Raw genomic sequence first — 19,586 nt, forward strand, 5'->3', positions numbered from 1 at the left:
AAAATATATAGAAGGATGTCAGGATTATTTTGTACCAAAATGAACTCACTTTCTGGCGCATTCCCCATGCAATGAAGCTCCTCCATGCATTCAGCTGGAGCCGCCAGGGGCCCTCCCTGGGGAATGGAGAAATGGGAGGCGGACACAGAATACTCACTGGTTTTCCCGCAGCTCTGGCAAATTTCACGGACCATCCTTTTTTTCACATTCACATCACTGAGTTTACTGAAGTCACCATAGGTGAATATTTTTTCTGGGTTGCCCGTTATGGGCAGCAGCTGATCTTTACGGACATCCCCAATGCCCAACGCCAGGACACAAATGCCAAGGGCTCTCAGGGCTTTCAGGGCTTCCCTGGCACCCACCATGCTATAGCGTAGGTCCCCAGATACAATGACCACCAACATCTGGGGAACACCAGCGTTTCTTCTCCCACCGGCACTTGGGTCAAACATGCTACGCACATTATGGAGGGCCATGTTGATGCGAGGTGGCCCTTTAATCTTGGTGACAGTTTGAAATTGTGCCTTCCACTGACTCTGAGTGAGAGAGCTTTCCAACTCAATAATTTTCTGGTAGCGACTCCCAAATTGAGCCATTCCGATTTTCATTCTCCGAGACTGGATGTCAAAATTATCAATTAAGTCTGACAGGAAGGTTGTCATGGTAACAAACCCTGAGTCAGAGACCATATCAGAGCCATCGAAAAGGAAAACCACATCAGCTTCCTGAAGGCCGCAAACTGCAATGGGAAAAAATAAAGACACCATTTTTCTCCATGAACGTTGCTAAACTTCTCCTGCAAATACTTAGTGCTACTTTTACTCATTATATAAACGGCTCTGAATTCATAGCAAATTTAGATAAACTAACCAAAGAGTGGATCATTAATTGACCCTCAAAAAGAGGAGAGAAATGGCAGAAGAGGGAAAGACTGCCAGGTAAGGATTATAAGCTTTCTAATCAACTAGATGTGGTAGGGGGCTGGGAAAAACAGAAGACCAACCAGCTTAGAGTCACAGCTTCTAAACAGTGAAGGGTAAGAAAACAGCAAATATGTTGACGTGTTATTCCCAGTAGAAACAGAAAGTGAAAAAGTTGGGGAACATAACGGGGCTGCAGGGTTAAGTATGGGGCTGGGAAAACAACAGACAATGGCTGAAGTGTAGCTGAACGGTTTACTGGAGGCAGGGAAAGCAGAGGGGCGTGGCACTCCCAGTGGGTAGAACCGTGTGCACGGACATGGAGGCATTTCCTGATGACGGGGCAGACTTTGAAGACAAGGTAGGGACTGATGAAGCTGGAGAAGTGGACAGAGACTAGTGGAGCTCAGAAGGTTGGAAATCACCTCAAAGGCTAGAGTAACCTACGAAACTACAAGCAGAGGAGCGGTCGAGTCCAGTGTGAAGGAAAGAGACCATTTGGTATGGAGAATGGGCAGATGGACAGCAGTCCAGATGGAGGAGGGGCCCAGAAACAAGACAGAGCAGGCAGGAGAACTGAGAGGGCCTGCTGCCTCAGGAAACAGAACACTTTTTTTTCCTAGGTAAGGCTGATACCGTCACTCAGTACTGAAGCTATTCAGTGACATAAAGCTAAGACGGCTACACGTCGTAACACTCGGTAAAGCAAATGCTGATCTGAGTTAGAATCAGCAGGGAGACTTTGTATGAGGCTGAGCAGCTTGCAGAGACGGATATGAGTTCATGTGAGCCTCAGAAACATGATTTGTGGTGCACATAGAACTGGGTTTCACACCTGGAGACCGGAAGCCAGCAGGATGGATTCAGGCCTTCCAAGGGGCACAGCCCTCCCTAGCTGTTCATCTTAGCTGCTTCTGAGATCGGGGGCATACCCCACCTTTTCCTCATGCAAATGGGATGTCCCAGCAATGGCTCATGTTGCTAGCTTTCTTCCTTTTCCTGCCTGTTCCTAATGTCAATTTCAACTGCCTACATTCAACTTCCCTTGACACAAGTGATTCTCATCCATAAAATGCACACCAGGACCCCCTGGACTCCCTGTGGCCCTTTAGGATGCTCTAACTGCATCTGGTGGGCCCTGAAGTTTTGAAGACATAAGACTGTCCATTCAAGCTGTGAAGCTCTCCATTTGACTTTGGCCTGAAACAGGCCTGCTGGCTGCACCGAGACCATTAAGTGCACGGAGCAGCTCAAGAAGCCATTGAATGTGTGAGGTAGACCTTACCCAGCAGGGCTGCCTGCTGAAGGGTTTTTTTTTTTTTTTTTTTTTTGAAAGTCAGATTCACAGAGAAGAGGAGATACAGAGACAGATCCTCTATCCGCTGGCACATTCCCCTAGTGGCTGCAATGACCAGAGCCAAGACAATACGAAGTCAGGAGCCAGGAACCTCCTCTGGGTCTCCCACGCAGGTCCCAAGGCCTTCAGCCATTGTCCACTGCCCTCCCAGGCCACAAACAGGGAACTGAATGGGAAGTGGGGCAGCCAGGACATGAACCAGCACCTATATGGGATCCTGGCACATTCAAGGTAAGGATCCCAGCCACTAGGCTACTTAGTTTTCAGGGTTCTGAATTTTCTTGTATAATCTCTTCAACATATGTTGAGGTGGGAAGGGACCTTCAGGAAAGGGTTCCATTAACCCATCTCTTTTAGAGATGAGAAAAGACTTCATTAAATCAGAGGGGGAAAACAAAAACAAAAACAAAACCAGCCTCAATATGCCCAGATACTAGGCAGCCATGATTTGCAATCTACTATTATTTTTAAACTTCTATTACAACCCCCACGGCAAATTTAAAATAATAACTTACCCTCTTGGGCACTGTTACACATACTTTCTTGTAAGGGCAGGTATACATCTTTCAGTTTATCAAAGTTCTCGACATGGATGGTGTTTGCTTTACTCCCTGCTATTGTCTCCAGTTCATTTTGGTTGGCTGCTCCCACGCCCACCGCCATGATGGTGATGCCCTTGCTCCTGAGCTTCCACGCTGTGTCATTGAGCTGAGGCCAATCAGTGGATGCCCCATCCGTGATGACGATTAGCATCTGTTTCACGTTCTGCTTGATGCGGCTGCCATGTTCCTCCTGGAACAGGGTGAGTGAGTGATTGAGAGCCTTGGCGGTGAAGGTGCTGCTCTTGGTAATCCTGCCCTTCCTCAGAGCCTCAATAATTGCCGAGCGGTTTGAGTATGTGTTCAGGTAGAAGAGGACTTTGGGATCATCAGAATATATGAGGGCTCCAAACTGAACTCGGTCCCTCCCCACATCCGACTTCTTCACCAAATGGGTCGTTAGGTTAAGCATGCTGTCTTGCTGCTCTGACGTTATGCTGAGTGAATGGTCCAACACAAACACAACATCCAACAGCATGATCCTTTTACAGTCTGAAAAGGAGAAGCAAGGGGAAATTACAAGCTTTCTGTAGTGCCTTCTACACAGACTGCTGGGGTGGGTGGACGTGGCGTGGGCAGGGCGGTGCAGAGAGCAAGTGGACATTTCCCAGCAGCCTGCACTATGCCAGAGCATCCCAGCCCACCTGCTTGTTATGAGTGGCCACTGCCAACCTACAGAGCTAGAAGTAGGGGCTCACGAAATGCAGCTCTGGGGGCATGTACCCCTCACCCATGTGACTCAACAATCAGGAACCCTTGTGCCACACCACCCTCCTCTGCTCTGTCTCGTCAGGGCGTGGAATGCTCTTGGCTTAGCAGGCTTTCCATTGGAAGGGAACAGCAGAAGGAAATTCAACGCCAAGTTCATGGTGATACACACTGAAGTTTGTCACACAGGCCTGCTCTTGCAGAGGACCCAGGAGCTCGCGGGGAAGTTCTGCTCTCTCTGGCTGCAGCTTCTTCCTCCTCTGACCTCCTGAATTCAATTTAAGAAGAAGCAGAGTCTCCAAGGCCTCCTCCATATTGGAAGCCGGAGCACTTGCTCTGGCCAGGCCTCCAAAATGCACCCTAACTCTCCTTTCTCTTTTTTTTCCCTTGGTAACTTCTAGTTTGAGCTCATGCCTTCCTTCCTATTTCATTTTTTTCCCTCATTTTCCACTGACAGTCTTATTTCTGGCAGTGAAGTTTCACATCTTAAAGCCTCAGACACTCTGGATAGTCTAGCCTACATCTGGAAAATCCTGGGGCAGCTGTCCACAGCTGTCCTCTGTGATTAGTCATGATTCGACACTTATTGACAAGTCAACCAAAACTTCACCTTCAGCTCTACAACAGGCCCTCACAAGCAGTGCAGTCATTCAGATGAAGAAACATCAGGAATTAGATTCTTGTAGATTGTGTAGTTCAGCCCAAAAACTTTCAGTACATCTCGCAACATTACCAAGAACCCGGAAATCACTCCACTCTCAGGAGGAGGAACTCTGATAACACTTCCAATTACTCAGGAAGTCCTAGAGGGAAGACCTAAACCTTGGAGATTACAACAAAGCACTTTATTTGCTGACATTATGAAAACTATACATGCAATCTTTTTTTTTTTTTTTTTTGCAAAGATCTATATAGAGGGGAGATAGAGAGATTTCCATTTGCTGGTTCACTCCCAAAATGGCCACAATGACCATAGCTGGCCTGGCCTGAAGCTGAAAGGCAAGAGCTTCTTCTGGGTTTCCCGTGTGCGTGAAGGGGCCCAAAGAACTATGCCATCCTTCACTGCTTTCCCACGCTGTTAGTAGTGAGCTGGATTAGCACTTGAACCGGTGCCCAAATGGGATCCTGCCCTAGCAGGCGGAGGTTTAACCTACTATGCTATGGCACTGGCCCCCATACATGAAGAACAAACTCTAAGGAGATTTCTGTGTTGTCAGTATATATTTCAATACTTAATTATTTGAAAGGCAGAGTAAGAGAGAGAGAGAATATATAGAGAAGAGAATGAATAGAGATCTTCCTTCCATTCTCTCACCCCCCAACTTCCAGCACCAGCCAGGCACGGGCAGGCCATCCAGAAGTAGAAAGAATTCAACCTGAGTCTCCCACATTGCTAGCAGGGACAGACTCAAGTACCTGGATTGTCTCCTGCTGCCTCTCAGAATGCACCGGCAGGAGTCTGGATTGGAAGAGGAGCCGTAACTTGATCTTAGGTACACCCATATGGGATGTGGGAGTCCTAAACAGTAGCTTCACCAGCTGTGCCACAACACCACCCCTTCTTAGGATAAGTTTAAAGTCACTGATACCTGCCTACCCTATGCCATACAATCTGCCAAAATCATTCCTCTGGAATACTCCCCCGCCCCCGGAGATCACGGGCGTTGCAACACAAAGAAGACTCTTCACTCAAGTCTAGGTTGAGGCCACACTCAGGACACAGCATACTGTTCACCCACCAGAGAATCACTAGCTGGTGTCTGAGTCCTGCAGGTGGATGGGTCACTTACCATGGAGAGTACACACGCGGAAGATGAGTTCATTTTCTATATCCTTTAGGTCTTTAAAGTTCTCTACATAGAAAACCAGGCTGCCGTCCCCGCTGATCTCCTCCAGCTGCGTGCGGTTGGCTCCATACACCCCCACTGAGAAGATGATCACACCCTGGTCCCGCAGAGCTACAGCAGGTTCTTGCACATCATCCTGGGCTTCTCCATCCGTGATGAGAATGAGGAACTTTCTGACACCGGGCCGAGCGCCCTTGGATTGGGTGAAGTATGGCTCTATAAACCTGAGCGCACTTCCCGTCAGAGTGTTTCCAGTGATGAGATTCATTCCACCTATTTCATCTGAAATTTCTTGTTGGGTAGAGAACTTGTTAAGCGGGAACTCTTCCTTATTATAATCACTGAACTGAGCGACGCCAATCTGAGCTTTATCTGCACCGATCTGAATCTTCGTTAACAGGGTTTGCATGAAGGTTTTCATTTTCCCAAAGTTTGTATACCCTATACTGCTCGAACCATCCACAAGAAACATGATGTCAGCTTTCATGTCTTCACACCCTGTATGTCACCAAAAAAAAAAAAAAAAAGACCGGAAATCATCCAGCATTAAAGCAGTCATAAATGCATAAAGAAGACATCATAGAAAATTAACTCAAGCAACTAATTTTATGTTTGAAAGATTTGTTTGTTGAACTGAAGCTTGCCAATTAGCACTCTGAATCAGAAATCCACTGCAACTTCCAACATGTGTATTTATTCCTTCATACATGCAGAGTTGCATTTATTACTCATGTACTCATAATAACTCTTGAGACACAGGAAGTGCCAAGCTCAGGCTACAAGTGTGGGATGCAATGGTATCCAAAAGAATTATACTGAATTAATCAATTCCTAGTCTTCTTAATCTGGTCTCTATCATTCTGAGGTTTTATGTATACTCTTCACAAAATGAAATTATACGTAATCTTTAAATAGCATTATATTCTGAAGTATGTAAGTCATTTGGTAAACACTGTAAGTCAGTATCATAAATCCAGTAGACATGTGTGCTCAACATGCAGTATTCCTTTACGTATACATAAAATTTACACATAGCCTATGGGTTGGAAATGAATGTGTATGTACTTAGATGCAAGCATACACACATAGAAGACTAATTTCAGTAAGCTATTCAAAAGTGCTATTAATTCATGGTACATGGTTACATAATATGAAAATATATGATTTTTAACATGCACCCCTTGGTGTTATCCTTTCGGTCTGTATGTCTGTTTCCTGTTAGCCATTTCCTTCCTTGGCATCATGAGGCATATTCCACAAGAGTTGAAAATAAACATTTGGCATCAGCCACATAAGAAAAAAATAACAAAAATTAATTATTTTTGAATAGCTTGGGTTGTGTAGGGCCAACCCTCCAACCCACCCAGGAGATTGAAAGCCTGATTTTTCATCTCCAAGCTGCCGGGAGCCATCTTCAAAGTCGCAAGGTTGGGGGTCACTGAAGGTGCCTGTGGCCCTGACAAAGTGTAGATGACTCTACTCCCTACAGCTTCCATGCAGGAATGGATTTGTACTTGTAGTTTCACATCCACAGGATCAACCTTCTCCAGCTGCCTCCTGTCTCCTAATATCTGCTTTTCTCATTCTTCTATGTTAAAATTCACCAATATTTCCTAGCCTTTGAAATTAAACGCATACAAGTGATTAAGTTTTGCCCAACAGATGTGAGCAGAAGTGAGCTAGCCACCTCTCAGTCTTATCATTGAAGTAATTCCAAGTGGTGGGTTCTCCTAGCCCTCCGTTCCTTCAATTCAGCATGGTGACAGGAGCGTTCATGCTGATCTGATGGTGGAAGCTACACGCTGGGAACACACCAGCCTCCGTACTAGAACCTGATTGCTCCGCTCAGCTATTCTGTAAAAAAGAAACAATATTCTACAGGAGGGAGTCAGATAGTTAACCTCTAGTCAGAAGAAAAATGCAAAGATGCATTTCTGTTTTAGACAAACATGAACAATGCCTACATATGTACTGCATATGAGTCCAGGACATACAAATTTACTGACATTTACGATGCTAATGAGGAGTTCTGATTTAGGTATAATCCTCCTTTTACATGGGAGCATTCCAAAAAGGTTTGCTGAAAATGGAATTAATAGATAAGTTTGGGTACAAAAACATTAAAAACCCACATTCTTTGAAAGTTCATAGAAACTCATCTCATGAGGAAAAAAACTACCCAAGGACTTCTAAACTGCTTCACGCCAAGGTTAACTGATTTTCTAAAAACTTTTCGAAGTACCCTCACCTACAAGGTTGTTTTTAAACGCAAGTGAAAAGTAAGTTGAACATTAGTCTAACCTAAAGCCAACACTCATTTCCTTGCACGAAGCACTCATGCGCATGCACACACACACACACACCCTCCACGACAGTGGGCTTTTTCAAGGCCATGACACTTAGCAAGGTTTCTACCTCCAGCATCCCAGATAGCACTGGGGCAGTTTGCCACAGAGGGACTGCTCAATCTTGGATAAAATTGAGGCACTAAATTTCCTCATGGTGATGCAGGAAACAGCAAAATGTTAGCCAAAGAACTGGTGGCCTCGCCCCTCGCCTGCCCGCTCCCACCTGCCTGAAGTAACCAGTGAGACAGAAACGGGTGGCCTCGCCCCTCGCCTGCCCACTCCCACCTGCCTGAAGTAACCGGTGAGACAGAAACAGGGTCGGCTTTGACACGCTTACCTTTCTCCTTGCAGATGCGATGAACAACTTCATTTTTTATGCTTTTCAAAGCATCAAAGTTCTGTCCAAAATTAACCTTTTCTTCCACGCCAGCAATCTGTACCAGTTCTTCCACGTTGGCTTCCCCAATACCGACTGCGTGAATGGTGATCTGCTCATCCCTTATTCTCTTCGCAGGCTCTGCCACCTCATCCTGAGACTGTCCATCGGTCAGCACGATGAGGTAACAGGGAATCTCCCTCGCCCTGGCATTCCTTCCCTTCTTCATGATGTGCAGGGTGAAATCCAGGGCCTTCCCAGTGTAAGTGCCACCTTTCAGTTGCTTGATGTTGTCAATGGCCTTTCTTACGCCAATGTTATCCTTATAGACATCAATGTCGAATTCCATCACGCTGTCGAATGAATACTGCACCACGCCCACACGGATTTTATCTGGACCAATGTTAAACATGTCTGTCACCTCCAACATAAATTTCTTGATCTGCTCAAACTGACTTCCACTGATGCTGCCCGAGCCATCAATGAGAAAATAGATATCAGCTTCCTTTGTATCTACACAGCCTGCAAAAAAATAAAATTAAAAAGTAGAGAATTCACTTCCGTTCACTAGCATCTTTGTGAAGAGGGTTTGTGGAGGCAGGTGAGGTGGCGCAGGGTCTGAAGCGTGAAGACTCTGGGCATTTGCATCAAACCTGGGTATTTCCTCAGTCATGTTCATGTCTACTTGCTCCTTAAAATTCACAACCGCCTGGGAAGAAATTGCGATAAAGCAAGACATACTGGTCTAATCTAAGGTCACTTAGCAGATCAGGGAAGGTGAGATTCCTAAACCTGTAGGCTCCAAGTGAGCAGGTTTTTCTAGAACTGACATCTGATTTCTTGGATGGCTTATGCCTTATCTTTTTGTCTTTTTAAGAGACATATCATGAGATTGGTGACCATCTATTCTTACTACTGCAGAATCTCTTCATCCCAGAGAAAATAGAATAATACATTTAAAGCTAAAACACAATCACATCAGTCTTCTACTTAAATCGTTGAATGGAGAATTTAACAAACAAAAACTGGCCGCGTCCTTCCTCATGCTTTTCTCTGTAACTCTACTTCCAGCAAACTTTTTCATTCGCTTTCCTCCTTCACAAGGGGCCTCTCCTGCTTGTGGTGCCATGGGGACTTGGCACTCACTCTCCTCCTCTTTTCCTGGAATCTGCCTCCCCTCACTGCTCCAATCACTGTGGGGTACTCTCCCTAACACACCCATTTTTAGTGAGTACTTACTCAGCCCCTACTTCTGAGGGACCTAAATAAAGTCAGAGAACAACATTGGGAACAGTGGCCGGAAGGATTTATGAATGATAACCATTCCTTTTGCATGGCTCTTGTCCTCATTTTGACCCACACTTTCCCAAGCATAGTTTCCAAAACAGCGCGCGTGTCTGTGCACACACACATATTTGCCACAGCATTAAAAAGTCCTAATACCACATACTCATTCTAAACCATTAGTAGTTGATACTAGACCAGGGCAGCTGCCACTCTGAAGCACCCGCTGACACATCTCTCAGGAGGTAACAGGGGTCCTGTTTGTTGTTGCCACCTTAAAAATCTAGGGCTATTGAAGGATGTAACCGTAAGCCTTCCATTGTCTGGTATGAGTTGAAAATTAGTTTCACAAACCATTGGAAAATTACAATTCATTTTAAAATGAATGCTGCCAAATTTCAGTGTCAACTGTTTGGAAGCATCTTATCTGTAAAGAAAAATATGCACAGATAACTCAGAATTAAATGAACTCTAAACCACATTAAGGATCTCCTGGCATGGACATTGGAAAAGAGCTCTATAAAGGGATAGCAGATTCACAATTGTCTTACATAGCACCTGCTTAACTAGGAGGAAACAAAAAGCAATTTAAAAGATCAAAATATTGGAATACAATCATAGTTAATACATGGAGGACCCCTGTTAGACTTACAAAAGAAAAACGTGGGCATGGACCTCTGTAACCAACAATGAAAACCTGCTAAGCAAAAGATGGCATATAATCCAATAGAGAATTTTTCACCATTTAAAGAAAAATCTGCTAAATAATATTTAAGGAAATAGACAAAGTCCATAATATAAAGATAATAGAAAAATGGCTAAGACAGAGAGTCCTGGTTAATCCCCAAATCCACGCTCCTTTCTCCTATGCTAATGGTGTTACATTTTTTACACAGACTTGGCTTTTCAAACAAACACTACGTTTCCCAGCTTCCATTTTTACAGCCAGGTGTGACATGTGACAAATTTCTGGCCAATGGGACATAAGCAGAAGTGGTATGTCTAACTTCCTGGAAAATGGGCAGAGGCTTGCACTTCTTCCTGTTCATTTTCTTGCTTGCTGGATGTGACTGTGATGCCTGCAACACTTATATTGGACTGTGAACCTAACAAGAAAGGCCACAAACAACAACAAAAATAATTAATAAAGCACAGATGGAGACAGGGCCTCTGACGCTATCTGCTCACCTCTGGACTTTTTATGAAGCCATAAAAATGATTCTATTCTGTTTGAATAACTCTTGTGTTAGCCTCTTCTGACAGTCAGACTCCGATGTACGCCTGCTTTGTCTAATGCTACCACACACATGTGATTGTTACCATGGATAAAAGTGAAGTCACCTTGAAGACTCAGTTCTTCACCAGCCTAAGTCACATTTCAAGTATTCTGCAGCCACACATAGCTGGTGGCTGTTGGACTGGACACTGCAACTAGAGAAAACTGCTATCAGAGGCAATGCGGAAGACACTGTTGTGCATAATGTGGATACTATTCTACAACCCATGTGTGTGAATCTACAAGAGTAGAGGCAGAAAAGAGACTAAAGACAAGAAATGCTCATAGTGAATTTATCTGAAGACAGAATCACAAGAGACTTAATTTCCCTTTTATGTTCATACTATAAATTATTTTGTAATTAACATTAATTTTTATACCTTAGTAGGTCAAACATGCTAGAAAATTGACTTATTCTAAGGACATTGGTCAATGGCTTTTTGTCGATTTATAAAGTAATGCAACCATCACCAAAATCCAGTTTTAGGACATGTTTTACGACATTCCCATAATTCTAGAGCATTCTAAAAAATTCCCTCATCCAAACACTGTCACTCTTCACTCCTGCCCCAGTCCTAGACAACCACTTATATTATTCTTATTAATAAAGGCTTTTTTGAAAAGTGTACCTGTTTTATCAAGTTCCAGTTGTTCCCCTTGAGTAGAAATCTGGGACCATATTTCACTCTGGAGCTTTTTCAGGAATGTCTTGGAGTAATTTCCCAGGCCCGCGTAGGATGTCATCGGGGAAATAGTCTGCCGAGGAGGGTAAGACACTATTTCTTCTAGCTGAGTTTCATTAGCTCCTTGCATGTTCATAGCAAACACAGTGACACCCTCCAGCCGAAGCCTGAATGCTGCATCACGCACTGGGTCATCCGATGGCCTGTTGGTGACCACCACTGCAATCTGGGGCACCCCCTGTGCCCTTCTGCTGCCACTGGCCTCCGAGAAGCCTTCTCTCCTCAACTGCTCTATGGCGGTCTCCAGATTGGCTCTCCCAGCCCGGACAGACAGCTTCTGGATTTGCTGCTGGAATTCATACTGGCTTCTGCTTGAATTCAGAGAAGCCAGCACCTGGGTGCTGCCACTGTAACTCATCAGCCCCAGTTGCACACAGTTTTCTTTCACATCCAAGGAGCCTGTGAGGTTCTCCAGAAATGTCTGCAGGTTCCTGAGATTTTGGGTGCTCCCAAATGACTCATCCACCAGGAACATGAGGTCAATCAATGAATCTTTCCGGCAGGATTCAGGGAAGGGAACTATGAGAGATAGAAGGTAGGATGATTAGCATAAACCACTGGTCCACTATTAAAAAATACTCCACTGGGCCTGGCGGCATGGCCTAGCGGCTAAAGTCCTCGCCTTGAAAGCCCCGGGATCCCATATGGGCGCAGGTTCTAATCCCAGCAGCTCCACTTCCCATCCAGCTCCCTGCTTGTGGCCTGGGAAAGCAGCTGAGGACGGCCCAATGCATTGGGACACTGCACCCGCGTAGGAGACCCAGAAGAGGTTCCTGGTTCCCAGCTTCGGATCAGCGCGTATTGGTCTGTTGCGACTCACTTGGGGAGTGAATCATCGGACGGAAGATCATCCTCTCTGTCTCTCCTCCTCTGTGTATATCCGGCTTTCCAATAATAATAAAATCTTTAAAAAAAATAAAAAATAAAAAGTATTCCACTGATTGCCAAAAGGCATTAGTAGGGGAAAAGGATTCACGGAAGGGGCAAGACTTACAAGATTATTGACTTTGGAAGCTCTGCATGTGATGTTCTTCTATCCAAAGATTTCTTGGCAATTTCCTTGCCACACCTCAATACCGCCCCCCCGGTTGTCATCTTCATGACCACCCTCTGTCCCTCCCACCCCATTATCACCACCATCTACCTCCATGACCACCACCACTATCAGAACCACCATCACACCCCACTTCCATCACCACTACTGCCACCACCACCACCACCACCACCACCACCACTGTCATCTCCATGGCTCCATCACTACCACCACCACCTCTCTGCTGGGGTGCAGGGGCTGATTGAGCAGAAATATCTCCAACCTCAGGAAGCTCACCCTCTACAGAGAGGATGGATAACGAGCCTGTATTATTGCAGACAGCAGTGAGTGACAGCAAAGACATAACACAGGTGAGCTGACTGGGTGACAATGCAGGGATGTGGAAAGAGGGGGAGTCACCAACCGGAGACGTGAAGAAGTCAAGGAAGGATCCTCTGAGAGGATCACAGTCAACGGAAAAGTGAATGAAGAGAAGGATTCAACCACACGGTGCTCTGAAGAAAGCAGCATTCTGGCAGGAAGAAGAGGGAGAGATGGGAACATGCAAGGAACAGGCCCAGGGGAAGCTCCCGAGTGTGTGCAAACAAGGATGGGTGAAGGTGGAGAGAGGCAAGACCCAGATCCCCTGCGAGTCACGTGGTCTGATGTAAGTCTTTTCAGTATCACTCCAGTTGCTGAAGAGGAGATGATAAATTCAGGGAAACCAATTAAGAAACGACTGGCCTAGTCCAGAAAGAGGTGGTAGTTCCTGGACACGCACAGCAGCAGCTGAGTTGGAGCAACAAGGGCAGTCTGAGGCCATGATTTAGGGAGAGAACAGAAGACTTGGGAAATTGAACGCAAGTAGAGAGAAGTGAGGAGGTGAGCACTTTCTGGGGTTGGGACCTGAACTCAGTAGCTGGTTTAAATGACTTCTTCAGTGTTGGGGTTTGAACCCAGATCTTCGGGGCAATGGCAGGGCAGGGCAATGGCTCTGCTGCCCTGCGGTGCTGTGAGCTGAGTCAGGAGGGAGAAGCACCATTCGCAGGGGCCCCCAGGACAAGGCAGCAGGCTTTGGGCACAGGGGTTAGGATGCCACCTGCGACCCGCACATCCTCTAGCAGTGCCTGGGGTCAAGTCCTGGCTGTGCTCTAAGGACCAGCTCCCACTAATGTGCACCCTGGGAGGAGCAGGCGCTGGCTCGGCTGCCTGGGTCCATGCCATCCATGTGGGGGACCCAGACTTGGTTACTAGGTTCTACATTCAGCCTGGCCCAGCCATGGTTGTCATAAATATTTAAGGCAGAAATCAGCAGATGGGTGATCTCTGTCTCCTTTTTTTTAAATAAACAAAGTAACTACTTAAAAACCTTTTCTAGAGGTGGCAGAGCCACTGCGCTGGACTGCTCAGAGGTTGCTTAGCAGACTGAAGAATCTAATTTTCCCAGAGGGAGTGTCACCACTGCTCCTTTCTAGGGACAGCAGTCCACACAGCCCAAGACCTTGTCATACAACTGCAGTACTCTCAAGGTAAGGGGAGAAGAAAGCAAACTCCTTGGTACCCAGATCAACATGTTCACCAAATCGTCTTTTCTTGACCAGAGAGCTACATCTGATTTCCCAGGCTCATGTGCATGTGGCTTTATGACTAAAATCTACCAGTGAAATGTGAACAGAAGTAGCAAGTGTCACTTCCAAGGCTGCCCACAAACCCACCCAGAAGTGATCTCCCATCTTTTGCTCCTCCCACCAATCATGGAGGTGCCAACATCCAAGGCACTTTGGAAGTTACATTAGAAATGGAAGGGTTAGGACAATAGCCTAGTGACTAAGGTCCCTGTCTTGCAAGTGCCGGGATCCCATATGGGCACCAGTTTATATCCTCACTGCTTTACTTCCGATCTAGCTCCCTGCTTGTGGCCTGAGAAAGCAACAGAGGACCGCCCAAAGCCTTGGGACCCTGCACCTGTGTGGGAGTCCCGGAAGAAACTCCTGGCTCCTGACTTCTGATCAGCTCAGCTCCGGCCATTGCGGCCACTTGGGAAATGAACCAGTGAATGGAGGATCTTTATTTCTCCTTCTCTTTGTAGATCTAACTTTCCAAGAAAAATAAATAATAAATCTTAAGGAAAAAAAAGAAATTGGAAGATCTATCACTGAGACAGCTGAATAAGGAAAGACAACCACCCCAGGTACTGGCACCACAAAGTTACAGGAGGAATAAAATCATCCTTCAGGAAATCCATTTGGTATTGAAGCCCACCCTGGTCTGACTAAACATTAATCAGTTCCTAGTTACAATAATGGAACTGGGGAATGGTGGAGTGATAAGGAAGTTTTAAGATCATCAGTACACACCAACAGATGAGGGTACCAATACCGGTCACTTGTCCAAGAGCCTAACAGCCAGGTAGAGGTACTGTCTGCATCTCCTGACTTCAAGTTGTACCACAGCAGGTGGCTTCCTGGGTCTTAGCTCTACACTGCGCCTGCTCAGAATGGCTTCCAATTACCAGCTGAGCAGAAAGGCGGCCAGGAAAGTTTATTATACAAGGGCCTCTTCCTACCTTCGTCTGCAGAGAATGGCTGGGTCCTCCCATGAGTAGGGTGCCCGCAGTGAGCACCCCTGCACTGGCCTGTTCTGGCCTGCTCATCAACACTGTGTGCACAACTTTCCACCTAGGTCTCCCCTGCCTTACCCGTGCTTTCCTGAGACTGAGAAGCCTACTGAACTCCAGGAGCTTTGATTTCTGTTTTGTGGCGAACTCATTAAAGACACATGTGACAGGCTGTGTCTTAGAGAGGGTCTTGGGTACTCCTCCTTTTGGTCAAGGGCATCAGGAATAAAAGCAGGCAGGAAAATGGTTTCCTGTATGCCTGCATGAAATGCAGACTTCCCAGAAATGCAGACTAACCCAAGGGAAGGCACTTCTGCCATCTGCTGGGGGCAGGGGGCAGCTTCAAGAGAAAACAAGAACTTTCTCCCAAGGAACCAAGCAGCTCCCCAAGAACAACAGGGGCACTCCTGCACTAACAGGGGGTGGGGATGCAGCCTTGGCAAAAGGGCTTTGCAGTTGTATAGGGCACTGTGTGTGTGTGTGTGTGTGTTGGGGTGGGGTTGGGGGCTCAGAAGCAAGCTCGACAGACTGCATGTTGGAGATACGACTTAAATCATATAAGAAAAGGATTGGAAGTCAATTTGAATTGTTTCCAATGGATCACATTCATGCCCATCAGCCTGTCAAAAATAGTTCCAATAATTCACTTTGAGAGCTGAAAGTACTGGAATATGTACTGTTGTTGAATGGTAGCTCTTTAGAAAAAATAAATGTTTACATACTAAGATATGCATCTTAATAACCAAAATGTACAAAAGATATGGGTGACAGTATCAGCATAAAATGCATGGTTGGTACACAGGATCTGTACACTGGCTCTGGCAGATCTTGGTACTCAATAGAAATGCTGGCCTCTAAGCAGGACTACAAGGGTGCAGGAGGATTGAGACCACAGAGCTCTGCGCGGCCGCTGGTGTCTAAGTAGCAGCGTGCCCTTCCTACAGGTTACCCAGTCTGACAGCTGCTAATGGGCATCTCATTCTACGGTTCCCAGGCTCACAGTCACTATAGGTCAGTCTGCAAACATTTACTGCATATTTACTACATACCCCACACTGCACCAGGACAGTGGCGGAAGCAGAGAGGAGCAGTCATCTTATTTCATTATCTGTAAAACTCAAACTCACTCACTAGAGAACAGGACACCCACTCACTGTTAGGCACTATGCTAGGGCCAAAGAACACAGACATCAATCCAAGCTGTCGATCCTGCCTCCTGGTGCCAGCAGCTCATTGCTGGGGATAGGAGAGGGGAACACACACAGGAAATGGATGAAGATGAGAAGTGTTGCTGTCCTAAGGCAGGAACAGGAGCAGTGAACGCCAACAGAAATTTAAAACTAGTATTGCCCCCTCAGCCATCGGTGTCCTTACCTTCCAGGTCAGCAGGGTGGCCTGTGGGTCTATACTGTACTGCGTCCCTGATGGCTTGCGTCATGTTCTGAGAGAACGTGCTCAGGTCTCTGACTGTCCGAAGGTGGAAATGGAACTGAGCAGTGGCCATGGCCTTCAGGTCGTCCTCCGCAGCTCTCTGCACCCCCACGGAGATGATTCGCACCCCGTCTTGGCGCAGAGCCTCTGCCGCCTCTTCTACGTCATCCTCAGACTTGGCAGAAGCCAGCACCACCAGAATGGGTGGGAACTGCTTCTTGTCTCGGCCCTGAGCGGTAGCGGAGAAGTAGGTCTGGTGCGCCTCCCTGAGTGCGTTCCCGAGGCGCAGGGAGCCGCCCATGAAGCTGAAGTTATTCCTGATATAATTCAGCATGGGGCCCTTGCCCTTGAAAGTGCCCAGCTGGAACTCGCTGTGGAGCTGGTCGCTGTACTGGGCCAGCGCCACGCGGTACTTGTTGGCCTCGATGGGGAGGCTGGCGATCATTTTGTTCAGGAAGGTTTTCACGAAGGGGACGTTCTTAATGCCCAGGTGGTCGGAGCTGTCCACCAGGAACACCACGTCTGCATACTGAGGGCCTGGCCCTATCAAAAGACCATCAAAGTCAAAGTTACTGTTGAGTCTTCATGTTTTGAACCATAGTGTTCACTTGAGACCATGCTCAAGTGTTAAGGATATGAGAATCCCAAAGAAAATGTCTTCTGGAGGTCGAACAGGAAAAATTACAAGTTATGCTAGAATGCCAAAGAAGATGACTGTAGTAAATTTAGCTCATAGGGTTTCTTTGTATAGCTTTATTCCAGAGGCAATTAATATATCATTAGGTCTGGGACTTCAAACACTCCTGTTCTACTAAACAGTAAGCAACATGATACCATCACCCAGAAAGTTCTAAATTGGTCTGTATACTAATAACAATGTTTGGAAGCAGTGTACAGTCAGTAGCTGCTTTGGGTTGCAGATTTTAGAAACAGTGTCCAGGATTTGAGTCAATGGGCTGGAGTGAGGAGCAGCAGAAGGCAATGAGGAGAAGGCAATGAGGACAGGACAGAAAGAAATGAAGGACTCTTCTGGTGACATCTAGCTCTGGTCTGGTCTTCCGAGGACTGAAGATCTAACTTTGACTTAAGGTGTGGGGTACCCAGCAGCATGAATGAGAGCAGGGGGGTTCTTCTGGGAGGCACGAGGGCCATTGTTTTGTACTCTAAGTTGCTCATCCACTACATTGTCTCCCCAGTACTGGAGGGAAGAAGAATACGGACATTGTCTTGAGTAAAGGAAAGTCAAGAGCCATTTTCCTTGAGACAGAGAAGTAGCACTGTGAGCTGTGCAGGCAGGATTTACAGTAACTAGGGGCGAGTATGTCCGTGTGACCACCTGTGCCGGGGTGAGGGGGCAGCAACATCCCCTTAGGCAGCTGAGGTATTTACCTCCATTCTCAGCCTCAGAGAAGTGCTGAGTGGTGTGTGAGAGCCAGTTCTTTCTTGTAAGGTAACTCAGATATTCATTAGAAAATCAGTGGGTAGCATAGTGCACGTTGGAAATATTTGAACTATGTAGTGATCACAACAAAGTGCAAAACTCTAGCTTTCAATACAACACACACACACACACACACACACATTGAGTATCTGTTAAGTAAAATTCTTGGGACAAGATATGTTTTGGATTTCAAATTTTTCTAGATCTTGCAATGTTTACACATATTTAATAAAATGCCTTGGCAAGGGGACTCAAGTCTATATACAAAACTCATTCATGCTTTATAGACAACTTGCAAGAGTAGAGGTGATGTCACAAATTATTTTTGTTTTTAAAATTCTCATTTTATTCAAAAGGAGATGGGGGAGGAGAGAGAATGAATGGGAGGCAGGGAGGGAGGGCGAGAGGGGTGAGAGAATCTTTCATAATGTTGCTTTACTTCCTAAGTGTCCACAGCAGCAAGGGCTGGGACAGGAATCAGGAACTCAATACAGGTCTCCCATGTAGCTATTAGGGACCCAAGTACTTGAGCTCTCATCTGCTGCTTCCCAGGAAGGTGGACTCGGAAGAGCACCCAGGTCTGAAACACAGCACTCCAATAGGGGGTGTAGTTACGCCAACAGTATCAAACGTGGCACCAAACAGCTACCCCTGCACACCATTTTTAACGTTATCTGCATCTTGACCTTAACCAGTCAAACATGCTCAGGGATGTTACTTCCCATTGTGTTTCACGTCAGAGCTCCAACAGTTTCAGATGTAAGTAAATAATTTTTCTATTTATTAAAATAAGCTTTGTTAAGACCAAAAAATCCTAAAAATAATAAACATAAAGAATACCAGTACCTGGGCTCTGGTCTGCCAGTGTTTCAGTCCAAAGGAATAGGACAAACAAAATGAACGAAGTCTTCATTTTGTTAGTGAAATATTCTTGCTTCTGTTCTGCAAAAAAAAAAAAAGTACACATATATGCTTACAATGTAAGAGGCTCACTGTATGTCAGCAAATAACCATCAGGATCGCTGGACTGGAGCACAAGATGGTGAAAGCTAGTATCTCTCAAAAAGTGCCAACAGGGTTTATTAGGCATTCACCAAACAGTTGGAATATTTGTTGAAAACACATAATGCTACTGCTTGCTGAGCCTTTATCATAGCTCAGGTAGCTTTCTCAATGTTTTTAAATATCATCTAATTTAACCCTGACAACAAGCTTATGGGGGGGCGCGAGGTTTTTAGTTATGCGATCAACAAAGGAACACAGGCACAGAATAGATCAATGAGTGGTAGGTTGAAGAGATTAACCCAGATAAGGTGCCTGCAGCGTCCAAGCTTTCATCCACTATACTATAAACCCTATTGAAAATCTGTGTCCTCACAAAATGAATGTCTCTGCTCTGCTGCTTTTTGCTTGTTTATTTGTTATTTTTCTTTTGGGGGAAGCAGAGACAGAGAGAGCTCCCATCTGACAGCTCATACCCTAGATCTGCACCATGGTCAGGACTGGGCTGTGTCAGGAGCCATTCACTCAATCCAGGCCTCCAACATGGGAGGAACTCCATTACTTGAACCGTCACTGCTGCCTCCCAGAATCGGTTTTGGCA

At 45.9% G+C, this 19,586-nt stretch overlaps 1 protein-coding gene across 1 annotated transcript in view; it reads right to left on the reverse strand.

The window, feature by feature from the left end:
• COL6A5 (collagen type VI alpha 5 chain) overlaps positions 1 to 19,586 on the reverse strand; it is a 91,249-nt gene that overhangs the window by 53,441 nt on the left and 18,222 nt on the right. Inside the window, exons 2-8 of the mRNA XM_058657093.1 lie at positions 18,830 to 18,925; positions 16,486 to 17,085; positions 11,348 to 11,980; positions 8,120 to 8,680; positions 5,378 to 5,932; positions 2,796 to 3,371; positions 158 to 742 (exon numbers count right to left, since the gene is read on the reverse strand). Of these exons, the coding sequence (XP_058513076.1) occupies positions 158 to 742; positions 2,796 to 3,371; positions 5,378 to 5,932; positions 8,120 to 8,680; positions 11,348 to 11,980; positions 16,486 to 17,085; positions 18,830 to 18,925 (3,606 nt within the window). The remainder of the gene's footprint in view (positions 1 to 157; positions 743 to 2,795; positions 3,372 to 5,377; positions 5,933 to 8,119; positions 8,681 to 11,347; positions 11,981 to 16,485; positions 17,086 to 18,829; positions 18,926 to 19,586) is intronic.

Source organism: Ochotona princeps, chromosome 30 (assembly GCF_030435755.1).
Source record: "Ochotona princeps isolate mOchPri1 chromosome 30, mOchPri1.hap1, whole genome shotgun sequence".
Lineage (NCBI taxonomy): Eukaryota > Metazoa > Chordata > Mammalia > Lagomorpha > Ochotonidae > Ochotona > Ochotona princeps.